We start from the raw sequence: 11494 nt of genomic DNA, 5'->3' as shown, positions 1-11494 counted from the left end.
TATATCCGGGCTTAACCAGAGCTAAGCCACTGCCAGTTGTTTCATCTTTCAGGAGTTGCTCTCTTTTAATAATGCCGCCGCGGTGGCTCAGTGGTTATGGTGCTCAGCTGCTGACCCGAAAGACGCGGGGTCGATCCCGGCCACGGCGGTTGAATTTCTTTGGAGGAGAAATTCCAGAGGCCCGTGTACTGTGCGATGTCAGTGCACGTTAAAGAACCGCGGGTGGTCGAAATTTCCGGAGCCCTCCACTACGGCGTCTCTCATATAGCCTGAGTCGCTTTGGGACGTTAAACCCCATAAAATCATAAAACCAAACTCTCTTTTAATGAACGGTTGCACCACTACGGTGCTCGCTTTTGAACCGAGTTGCACCCTCAAACCCAAGCATGCGTTGTCTACTCACCGCGATGCGAGTGCCAGCCAATGTGTGTGCGTGTGTGTGTGTGGACACCACCCATGAAACTCATCGTTTAATGCCATCATCAACCTTCATTCGCACTTTCCCTTTCCGCCCCTTCCCTTTCCCCAGTGTGGAGTAGCAGGTCAGGGCCATGTTACCACCGGTCGACCTCTCCTATCATTAAAATTCCTTTCTATCTCTCTCCGGACAAAAGCATCCTTGAGCGAGAAACCATTAATGAACGCAATTGTTTCATATAATGTAAGATTTTACTATAACAATCAATATATCCGCAGATCACTATACGAGAATGTTTAATTTTCTATTAAGGTTTTTGCTGAAGAAGGAACACTGGCTTTGGTTCGGAATGACCTTTTGGGCTTGGCACAAAATGTTTCGCTTCTGCGATTAGAAGACCGGCGCAGGGTAACGCAGGGTATCGCGTGAGCTTGGAAAGCAAAGAAAAGGCGCATAACTGCCTTAGAACAGTGGACACCTCAACCGTGCTTTGAGCTATGTGGCGGTAGGGATAGATGTGCGTTGGCATTGACAAAGTTGTGGCAGAAACGTGGCAGTGAAGCCATAGGCCGGCGGCGTTCATGGTCTTCATTGGTGTTGGCGTTGACAATGTTTTACACTGCGATCATTTTAAGGAAAGGAAGTGCGCATAACTGGCTCCCTGGGTCAGTGGACGCCTGAATTGCGCTTATAGGTACGTGGGGTGATGAGAGAGAGAGAGAGATGCGGCCAGTTTGCGTTAGCGCTGACAAATTTGTGGCAGACATGCGGCATTGCAGCAATAGGCCGCAGCGTTCTTTGGGTGCTTAAACTCCCGCAATCAACCACTGACTGCCACCTGCCAGGGTAAGCGCGCCGCCCGTCCAGTGCCCGGAACGCACTCAACGTTACAGACGCCAAGCCGCTTGTAGTGGCCCGATACGCCATAGCTATAGCCATTGCTTTCGCTCTCTAACCATAATCAGCAGCAGTTGAACCGCGCCATTTTGTTTTATTGCGAAAGCAATACTACTCCCAAGAACGGCCCTTCGCGTAGCGGCGGCCACTTGGCACGTTTGACCTTTAGAATGACCCTTGACGTCATACCACGCCTAGTGACGTCACAGCGTGACATCATACCAGGCGTAGAGACGGGCTACCAACACGGAAGGAAGGGAAAACTTTATTTACACTAATGGTTTTTCCTGCGGTTTGGGGGCATCTTCAGAGACGTCTTGGTTCTACCCCCAGGAGCCTTCTCTGTCGAAGTCGTCCGCCTCTAATCAGTGGTCGGTTGCCCTCAGTCCAGGGCTCCGCTGGCCACTGCCGCCCGTTTAGCTCGCTGTACCAGACCTTGTTGGTCTTCACAGCGGTCGCTGGACAGCAGAGTCTCCCGCTGCTCCGCACTCGGGTTTTGTATTTTGGGGACCACGTCTATGTTTTGGCAGGCCCATGTGATGTGGTATAGTGTAGGTTTTTCGTCGCACCAGGGACATTTGTCCGTGTATATCGTAGGGTGCATTTTGTTTAGTATATGTAGGTTTGGGAAAGAGCCTGTTTGTAATTGTCTCCAAGTGACAGCTTCCTCTCTGCTGAGAGAATTGTGCGGTGGGGGATATCGCATTCTTCTGCCTCTATAGTTCTGTATTATGGCCGAGTATTCCCTGGGTGCTGGCGCGAGTTCCGCGGTCTCGTCGGATGCTCGGAAAGTAATGTATCCTGCTTTCGCAATCTACCAGGCTTAACCGAGGCTAAGCCCCCTCCAATTTTTCGCGTTTTCGTCTCCATCGAAGCGCGGCCGCCCCTAACCACTGAGCCACCAAGGCTTCGAGAGAGTAAATTGAAAATTGGCTTTTAAGAAAGGAAAGACGCAGTGACACACATTTCTCGGTCACCAACAGTGCTGTGGTGGCTTGGAATAAAGAGAGAAAGAAGGAAAGCCGAGTAAGAACTTGGAACTCGAGAACGCCATACGCGGCCGCTAGCGTTAGAGAAAGGGTTCTGAACACGTGTGGAATTGGAAAAAATTGTTTTTTCGGGCAATGGAATGACGCAGTATCTATCTCGCATCTCGGTGGACACCCGAACCGCAACGCAAGGGATAAAGGAGGGAGTGTGAGAATTAGGAAAGGGGTGCCATAGTGGAGGGTACGGTGGTGTGTGTGGTGTGGTGGTCTGGTCTGGTCTGGTTTTTCAGGAAAGGAAAGGGCGCAGTATCTGTCTCATGTATTTCGGAGGACACCTGAACCGTGCCGTAAGGGAAGGGAGGCAGGTGGGAGTGAGAGAAGAGAGAGAAAGAGGTTTTGTTGTGGAGGTCTCCGGAATAATTCCAACCACCTGAGGATCTATAACGTGCACTCACATCGCACAGCACACAGCCGCCTTCTGCGTTACGCCTCCATCGAAACTAGCACCCCCTGCACCAGCGCCACCTGAGCATGAGGCCGACAAGCTGACGTGTTAGTCGACGATTAGCGGGTGCACTTGCCGTACGCCATCGAGACCACCGGCAGGGACGAGAAACGCTGACGCGTGGAGACTGACTTCTCCTCCTCCGTGCCCGCTACCAACGCTTGGACTTCGAGTCGGCGCGATGGCCAGGGCCTTTCATGCAACAGCGTAAGCAACCAAATTTTCCTTCCGACCTAGTGCTTTCGCTGTTCACATTTCTGTTGGTTGGTTTATGGGATTTAACGTCCCATAGCGATCAGGCTATGAGGGACGCCGCAGTGAAGAGCTCCGGAAATTTCGACCACCTGGCGTTCTTAATCGAGTACCTGGCGTTCTTCAACGTTCACTGACATCGTACAATACAGGGGCTTCTAGAATGTCGCCTCCATCGAAATTCGACCATCGCGGCAGGGACGCAGCCCACGATTCAGCGAATGTGGCCTAGGCCTCGCTCCCTACTGGTGGATGGTATGCAGTGATTTAGCACTGACGAGCTTCCCGTGAGCCTTATGGTTCAGCAGCAGGAATTGCTGTGCCTAAGGATGGGTGCTTACATATATTTTTTCCATGTAGGTACTTGTTCGGACCTGAAAGACGCTGGTTCGATTTCGGCCCCGTCGGTCGAATTTCGATAGAGGCGAAGTTCTAGAGTCTTGTCTATTGTGTGATGTCAGTGCACGTTAAAGAACCCCAGGTGGTCGAAATTCCGGAGCCTTTCGCTACAGCGTCCCGCATTGCCCGAGTCACTTCGGTACGTTAAACCCTCTTAAGCCATGATGCAATCACCTGTGACCTTCGTAATGCGTCTGAATTCTGCTGCTTTGCATGAAACGCCGTGTGTTTCAATGGCTTGTGTGGAATTATCGCCCACGTCTTACGTTATTTTTGTTCCTTCGAACGCGCAAGCGCAGTTTTCGTAGTGCGTATGAATTATGCTGCTTTGTATCAAACGCCGTGTGTTACAGTGGCTTGTGTCGAATTGCCGCTCGCGTCTTACGGTCTATTTTTTCGAACGTGCAAGCACACTTTTCTAGTGTTGCTTCGCTGCGCGTCTCGTTTGTTGCCGGGGGTTTACCGAACGAAGCTTGAGCATCGTTGACTATTTATATGCTATATGTTGTGCAGCTAAAGAAGGTCTTTTCGTGTTCTAAGTACTGCGGGTTCAATTTAACGCTCTCCTTTTTTTACATGTTTTCCTCTCACGTCGACGTATTGTTTGGCCGCGTCTCTGTTCATGCGCAATTTGTTTCTCGTGTTTGCTTTTGTTGAAGGACCTACACGGAAGTTTTTGCTGTCCATTTTAAAGCTTGGAATGGTTGATAGCTACCTATAGTTTCTCGAGAACGCAGCAGAGGCCGTCCGGCGCAGACTTCGGACTACCTTTCTGGCTCGACAGATAAGGCCCTTGAACCACTGCTGTGGAAGAAATTCGTCGTGCGGAACAAGCTCATAACGGCGACTAGGACGTTGCAGAAGGTAACAAAAACGTGCAAAAACGTTTTTCACGGGAGCAGTTTGTTCCTTGAAAGATTTGCGTGGAACAGCTGTGAGATAGGCTCGTCAAAAAAGGCGAACGCACGAGTTTTTCTCATAAAAAAAAGACCCGCGGGGAACTTGACGTGCTAGTTATGCGAAAACATTGCAATTATATTCCTATTCTACTCTAATTCCATTCCAACTCTATTTCAATTCTTTTCGATTTCTCTTACAATTCTATTCGAATCATATGTTTCTTTGTAATTGGTGAAGTTGTAAGTACTAGTACTATTACTGATTACTCTTTGTAGTCGGTGAAGTTGTAAGTACAAGCACTGACAATTACTGATTGACATTTCGTATTTCTCCACCTTTGTTGACGTGATATCATTTCCGGACGTCGTGAGTTTTGTAAAGCCGACAGTTTGTGGGCGAAGCCGGGGTATCAAGTCGATGTAAACATCGATTGCGTTCACATTAATATTATTATTTTCAGAGACCAGAAAACTATTCCTATTTCCTATTGCAACCACAACATTAGAAGAAACAAAAGCAAAATTTGGAGGACGCTTATGCTTCGCCTTTTAAAGAGTGGAACGCGACAGCGTCTTACAGCGCTTCCAGGGAGGTGGTCCACGGAACGCCATTGCACGTTTGGAGCGACGCCTTGCCTGTTGTATCACTAGAAAATTGTTTTAAGGCGAAAGCCTTTAATGCCTCATACTGTCGGCGGATAAATCGAAAACTGTTTTAAGGCGAAAGCCTTCAACGGCTCGTACTCTAGGCCAAAATTCTATCAATAAAATAGATGACGTGTGTCCACCGATATATGTGAGGCAGATACTGCGTCATACCCCAAAGACAACTTCCATTTTCATTACTCCCCTCTTTCTCCCTTCCTCTACGGACGGATGACGGGTGTCCACCAAGATGGAAGACTTACTGCGCCATTTCCTTTCCTCAAAAATGCTGGTTTGGTTTGGTTTGTGGGGTTTAACGTCCCAAAGCGACTAAGGCTATGAGAGACGCCGTAGTGGAGGGCTCCGGAAATTTCGACCACCTGGGGTTCTTTAACGTGCACTGACAACGCACAGTACACAGGCCTCTAGAATTTCTCCTCCAAAGAAATTCCACCGCCGCGGCCGGGATCGAACCCGCGTCTTTCGGGTCAGCAGCCGAGCACCATAACCACTGAGCCACCACGGCGGCGTTGCATTCAATGGCGTTTTCAGCAGGCAAGGCATCGCGCCGAACGGCCGATGGCGTTCCTTGGACACATGGTGCTACACGCGGTCGCGTTACACTCCGAAAGGCGAAGCTGAAGCGTCATTAATTAGCAGTTAATTAGAATTTAGTCATCATTCATTAATTAGCAATTAATTATTAATTAGTCTTCATTGTGTGTGACGTCACCAGTGGCACAAAGGCTGTCAGAGTGGTGTGGAAAACGCTTTCGCCTTTACACACTTTAGACAGTCAAAAGGGCACCCTGAAATTCTTTGTTGTGAAAGCAACAACACACGAGTTGCCGAGCCACTTCGCGGAGGTGATCAAAGCCACACTGCGCATGCCCGAGGGACGGTGACGTCACACGGCGCACAGCTGGCGCGCCGCCGCCGTCACTGCGCGTGTGACAGAGCTGCCGCTCTGCGTTCGCCAGTTGCGCAGTAGCGGTGCATAGCTAGCGTGCCGGGGCCGCCGCCGCTGCTGCGCGCTCTCCATCGCCTCTCTCTCTCCCCTCGTTGCTTTCGCAATCCTCCAGGTTTAACCAGAGCTAAACCACGGCCAATTTTTACACGTAGCTTTGTTATAAGCCATACACGGACGTACAATGGCAGCCGTAACGAGTTACGCGTAATCTTGCGTGGCCTGCTATTGTATTTTCTTACTGGGCGGTTCGAGTGACCACCTACAAAACGAACCAAAAATGCGCCTTTACTCGAAACCAAGTGAGTGTTTATTATATAGACTGCGATTAAGGTTCCCAGTCTAGCCTCATTCGCAGTAAGACGCTCAGCTGGGTCTGAGGAGAGACACGACTGGCTCACTTCTCCGGTGGACACCTCAGCCGCGCCGTGAGAAACCCTAACGCCCAACTATAAGCTCGCTTTCAGCTAGCCTTCGTGTTTGAAGGGAAAGCTCTATTATTACATCTCCCAAGGTCAATCTTGACGTGCGTTTGACCTTGAGGCCCCGGAGCGCAGGCAAACCACGTGACTAGCCAAGCAGAGGGCGCATCTTCGCGCGTCCGCCGGCTCCTTGGCTGTCATACCTCACCCTGCTTTTCACGAAGGCAGGAGGAGAGCCAGAGCAAAGGCCCTTGAAGCCAAGCTCGAAGGCTCGGAACACACAACCTATGTAGACGCGGCGGAATACGAAGGAGGCGACTCCTTTGTGGTCGTGGCCGTGAACGACTCGGTGAAACATTAACGGCCGGTTCGGTCAAAACAAAGAACTCGGGGACAGCGGAGGAGGCGGCTATCGCCATGGCAATGGCCAGCACCAAAGCAGTCACCATAATTAGCGACTCCAAGGTGGCTATGAACAATTTTGCGCGGGGTATGATCTCCCAGGAGGCAGAACGAATATTAAGACATAAAGACTGGGACCAAAGAGAGGTGGAACTAATATGGGTGCCGGCACACTCGGGGAACAGGGGAAACGAGTTGGCTCACAGTATAGCTCGAGGTTATGTCAGCCGAGCAGTGAGCCGGGTCGAGTCCCCAAATTTCACGAGAGATGCATTCATATCATTTCACGAATACACTAATCAGTTTAAACTGGAAAAGAGGATCTATCCGCCACCAGACAAAAAGCTCGACAAAAGCCAGGAGGTAACGTGGCGTCGGCTCCAGACGCGAGCCTTCTTTAGCCCGTCGAGACTAGAACACATGTATCAATACAACGCTTCTTGCAAACAATGCGGCGAGATAGCCGGATATGACCACATTTTATGGAGCTGCAAAAAGGCGCCGCCACCGGCGGACCTACTACCAGTCCCTTCTCTAGAGCGGTGGGAAGCTATACTGGCCAGCTCAGACCCGTTGACGCAAGTCCGGGCCACTGAGTGGGCTCACAAGGTCGCCAAGAGCCATGGGCTCGAAGCCACCTAGTATAATGCCCACTAGGGCTCAGTGCTGACAATAAACGTTTTCCAATCCAACAATCGTGATTAGGAGAGGGCAGGATGGGAGAGGCGGAGCTTCGTGCGCTAGCCAGCTTCGCCGGTGCGGAACCACGTGACTAGGAGGGGGTGCAACAGTTGCGGCGGCGGCGGCGGTTTCTCTTTCAGTTTCGCCTTGGATGAGGCGCGCGGCAGACCGAGTGTGCCAACTCTTCGGCGTCTCCGATCATTTTAGGTACATTACTATTTTTACTTTCGACGCAATACATTACAATGCGACAAGTAGTGCGAACAGGCGCTGCAGCCTTGACTGAGTTAATTGTTATGTATGAAACGGAGTATAGCAGCGCGAGAATGTGTACTGCAGAGGACGCGAGCTAGAGTAACTGAAACAGAGGAGCAAAGAAGACAGAGTTGCGAAGCAATGAAACAAAGCTTTCGCTCTGTATAACTAAATTAAATAAATTAAAAAAAGTCCCCTGTGCTCCTTGGTTTCTGTGGCTGTTGGCTTCTGTCATATTTATAACGAGCCTCTCATGCCCCTTCCCTTGTTTGCTTAATTCCCTAGGTTGACAATAGTTAAGCCGCACCAAAATTTGTCTCTCAGCGGTTGACTATTAAGACCTCATCAAGCAAATATTTCCAACGGAAATATTTTATCACACACTGTCTGTCACAATCACACTTTCACAGGTCTTCAGAGGACGACGTAATTGTGCAGACCATTTTATTTGATTTGATTAATTTATTGTGGTTTAACGCCCCAAAGCGGCTCAGGTTATGAGGTACGCCATAGTAAAGGGCTCTGGAAATTTCGACCACCTGGGGTTCTTTAACTTGCACTGACATCGCACAGTACACGGGCCTCTACAATTTCGCCTCCATCGAAATTCAGCCGCCGCGGCCGGGATCGAACCCGCGTCTTTCGGGTCAGCACCTGAGTGCCGTAACCACTGAGCCACCGCGGCGGGTGTAATTGTGCGGACAAAATTGCGAACACTTTCTACTGACTCGACCATGCCATATAATGCTCTAGCATCAATAAAATTTATTGATCGTTTTGGGTTACTCGGGCGGTCTTCCGAGGCCCAGGATCCCGTCCACGGAGGCCGCTTGTGCCAGGCTTGGCGAATGAGCTGGCGCTGAAACGGTAGTTCTGAGTGAGTCAGCACGTAGAGACGCCCAACTGAGCAGTCGCCTGTGAAACGTCCAAACGGGCCTACAGCGACTGACCGCCTCGCAACCAATGCCAGTCAGCTTTCGCTGATCAGCGTGCTAAGAAGGTAAGCTTTGTTCCACTAATTTTTTGTGTTTATAACGAACACACAACATGCATGCTGATCGGATAATAAAACACACACCGAAACTAGCATATTCCGCTTGTACGCTCTCTGCGGCACCCAGGATAACTGCGAAAGCTATTGGGGCAGGTCTAGCACTAGCATCTCCGAATGTTGACTGCGCTCTCGCACTAGATCGTGTGTGGGTCCTACGCGCTAGTCAATGCCACAATCTTATTTGCAGGTTGCCGCGGCTTCTTCGGATGTGGTACCTGCCTGCTGTTCGCTGCCACTTGCGTCTCTGCGTGTTGAACTTGAGGCTGGTGAGTGGTCAGGGCTTTAGCCAATGCATGGCGCCCAGCCGGGCAACATTCTTCAGACTTTATGGAGCACTGCACCGGTACAAGTTAACATTTACAGGCATGCTTGGTGATACAAACATGCTTGGTTATATAAACTGAAGGGTATTCCTTTCACCTGTTAATAGTTCGGGATCTTAGCCTGGGTGGCACAACTGCAGCTGATAGGATTTAGGTCTCTTCTAGATTGATGTCACATTATGAACTTTTATCTACCACTTCGCCGACTGAATGAACGCGCACAAGATGGGCGAATGTTATGGTTCGCGTCAAAACAGGATAGGTTTCGTTACGCGTGGCGCCACGTACACGGTCGAACACACCTAGAGGGAACACGGCTCCGCGTGGCTGCGCACACGTGGAGCGCTATTGGGACCAAGCCGGTGGCAAACCTGTGCAACGGGGCAGATGACACGAAGCATCAATTCAAGGTCGCTCTTGTCATGAGGAACTCTGTATTGAGCCATGAACGGGTTAGATTCAATGGCACTCTGCAGGTGCGTGGTGTGCGCGGAGCCGTGTTCCCTCTAAGTGTGATTGACCCGGTACATCATGGAACCCCCTCTCAAGAAACTTTCGTGAATGCATCTTTAACAAACTTCACCGACCGATACCTTCGCAGCCATGACGGAGCATTGGACATCCTCTAGCGCTCATATAGGTTTCTGTATACGTCAGTATACGCAACAAGACCAATATTGCTTCTAGAAGGGCTCTTAATGGGTTTTGAACAGATGACACAGGCCATGTGCACCCCAACCGAGAGAGACCAACTGTGTCCAGCTCAGAGCCAAGGTCGTGCGAGGTCCTGTACTAGACGTCCTCAGTGTACGTCCGATGCGCGACCCATAGTCGAAGTACAGTCTAGCGCGATTTGAAGGTTATCACGCTTGAATGTGATAAACGTGTTTCTTGGTCCGTTTCAGCCGTAATCATCATTCCGGCTGGAACGGACCAAGAAATTTTTTTGCGGTTTAACGGTCACATTGTCTTCAAAAAAAAAAATTACGCAATTAGTTGATGATCCGCACAAAACAGTTAGACGTTCGTTCCACGTATTTCTCAAACAAATATTGCGTGAAATTGACGTTTGTATTTCTTCAGTCCTGTCACTAAGGCACGTATGTGTCCTATTCAGATATGAGTGACCGTCGTGCGACCACCGTTACTGAACGTGGCCGCCGATTATTTTCAAACTGAAAACTTGACGTCAACACTAAAAATCATCAGCGACTTGACTGATTTGTTGCTGCTGTTTCGACCATATCTTGTGGTTATGAACTGAAGGCTCGGACTTACATGCATGGAGTCCCCATGCTCGATCTTCAGTTGGAAATCCATGCACTACACGGGCGCACGCGTTCTTTTACAGATCTTCCCAAGGAGCACAGCTAATCGGCCCAATATTGGAAACGTGTCGGCAAAGGCCGATGCTATAAAGAACCAAGAGTAAAATCATTTGTTTCCAATATTGGGCGGATTATCTCTGGTGCTTGTTATTGTGACGCAGGTTCAGGTGCTGCCCAATTTTGCTTGTAGCCGGAGGTCTTTTATCCTGCTGCCCCGCTCTATTCTTTTGCAGTGCTGCATCTGGTCGTGTGCAATGCTTTCGTCGCGTCTGGCCCGGATGCCTGCAGCAACTCCCCTCGCAGCAACGGGTGCATCGCCACCAAAGGTAGGAACGTCAGGGTGCGATGCCCGTTGTCCTCCTCTCAGGACGCAGTGCACACAAGCCTGCCTCTCTACATGGTGGGATGGTGAGATAGCTGGATGGCTGTTCTCTCATATTGGAAATACATTGGTCCAATATTGGGAATACATTGGAAAAGGCCGGTATTCGAAAGGACCAGAGTGAGACCATCTTTTTGGCAATACTGGGCCGATTACCTGCGCAACTTGGGTAGCCAGTAGCGCATGCAGGCGATTGGAGGTTTCACACATTTGAGATAACACCTGCATCAGGTGGCTTTCAGAAACAAAATCCATAAAATGTAGAAGAATGACAAAACGAGAAAAATGTTGGAGTGAGAAAGAGACGACAGGCAAAGGCTTTCGGATTTCCGCTCTTAAGCAAGACTTGAGTGCAATCTAATTTTTCCGAAGCTGGCTCTGGAAGCCATAATGGGATATGTGCGAAAGGTGACCAAGTCACTCAAGAGTGGGCGAAAAGAGGTCCAGCGTCGTCTTTAAAACATATTTAAAGACCTCTTCAGCGATGACAGTCTCATCTGCATTCTTAATTGGACATTAATTAATTGGCGCTGAAAAGCATGCAACATGGTCCTACAGCGGCTGCCGCACGCAAAGACAGTCCTGATTAGGCCAGACCACTTCCGGTTGCTTTCTGATTCCGGCTGCCGATAATGGCTGCATTTCTTTTAAAATTTCGGTGTGAGGAATTTCGAAC

General features: G+C 49.8%; 1 protein-coding gene across 5 annotated transcripts in view; it reads left to right on the top strand.

The window, feature by feature from the left end:
• Positions 1-2583: 2583 nt before the first annotated feature.
• LOC149348821 (uncharacterized) overlaps positions 2584-11494 on the top strand; it is a 39967-nt gene continuing 31056 nt past the window's right edge. For 4 of the 5 annotated variants that reach the window (XM_089588376.1, XM_089588374.1, XM_089588372.1 and 1 more), the window contains exons 1-3: positions 2584-3016; positions 8973-9051; positions 10670-10762. In XM_089588376.1, coding sequence (XP_089444502.1) covers positions 2991-3016; positions 8973-9051; positions 10670-10762 — 198 coding nt within the window. In that variant the 5' untranslated portion in view covers positions 2584-2990. Of the gene's footprint in view, positions 3017-8534; positions 8732-8972; positions 9052-10669; positions 10763-11494 lie in introns of all 5 variants that reach the window. The other variant, XM_089588373.1, reaches the window with a different exon arrangement.

The sequence above is a fragment of the Amblyomma mixtum genome, chromosome 4 (assembly GCF_055824585.1).
Source record: "Amblyomma mixtum isolate Tamu chromosome 4, ASM5582458v1, whole genome shotgun sequence".
NCBI classification, from domain to species: domain Eukaryota; kingdom Metazoa; phylum Arthropoda; class Arachnida; order Ixodida; family Ixodidae; genus Amblyomma; species Amblyomma mixtum.
The sequence above is the reverse complement of the archived record's forward strand: the minus strand, read 5'-3'. Positions and strand labels throughout refer to the sequence as shown.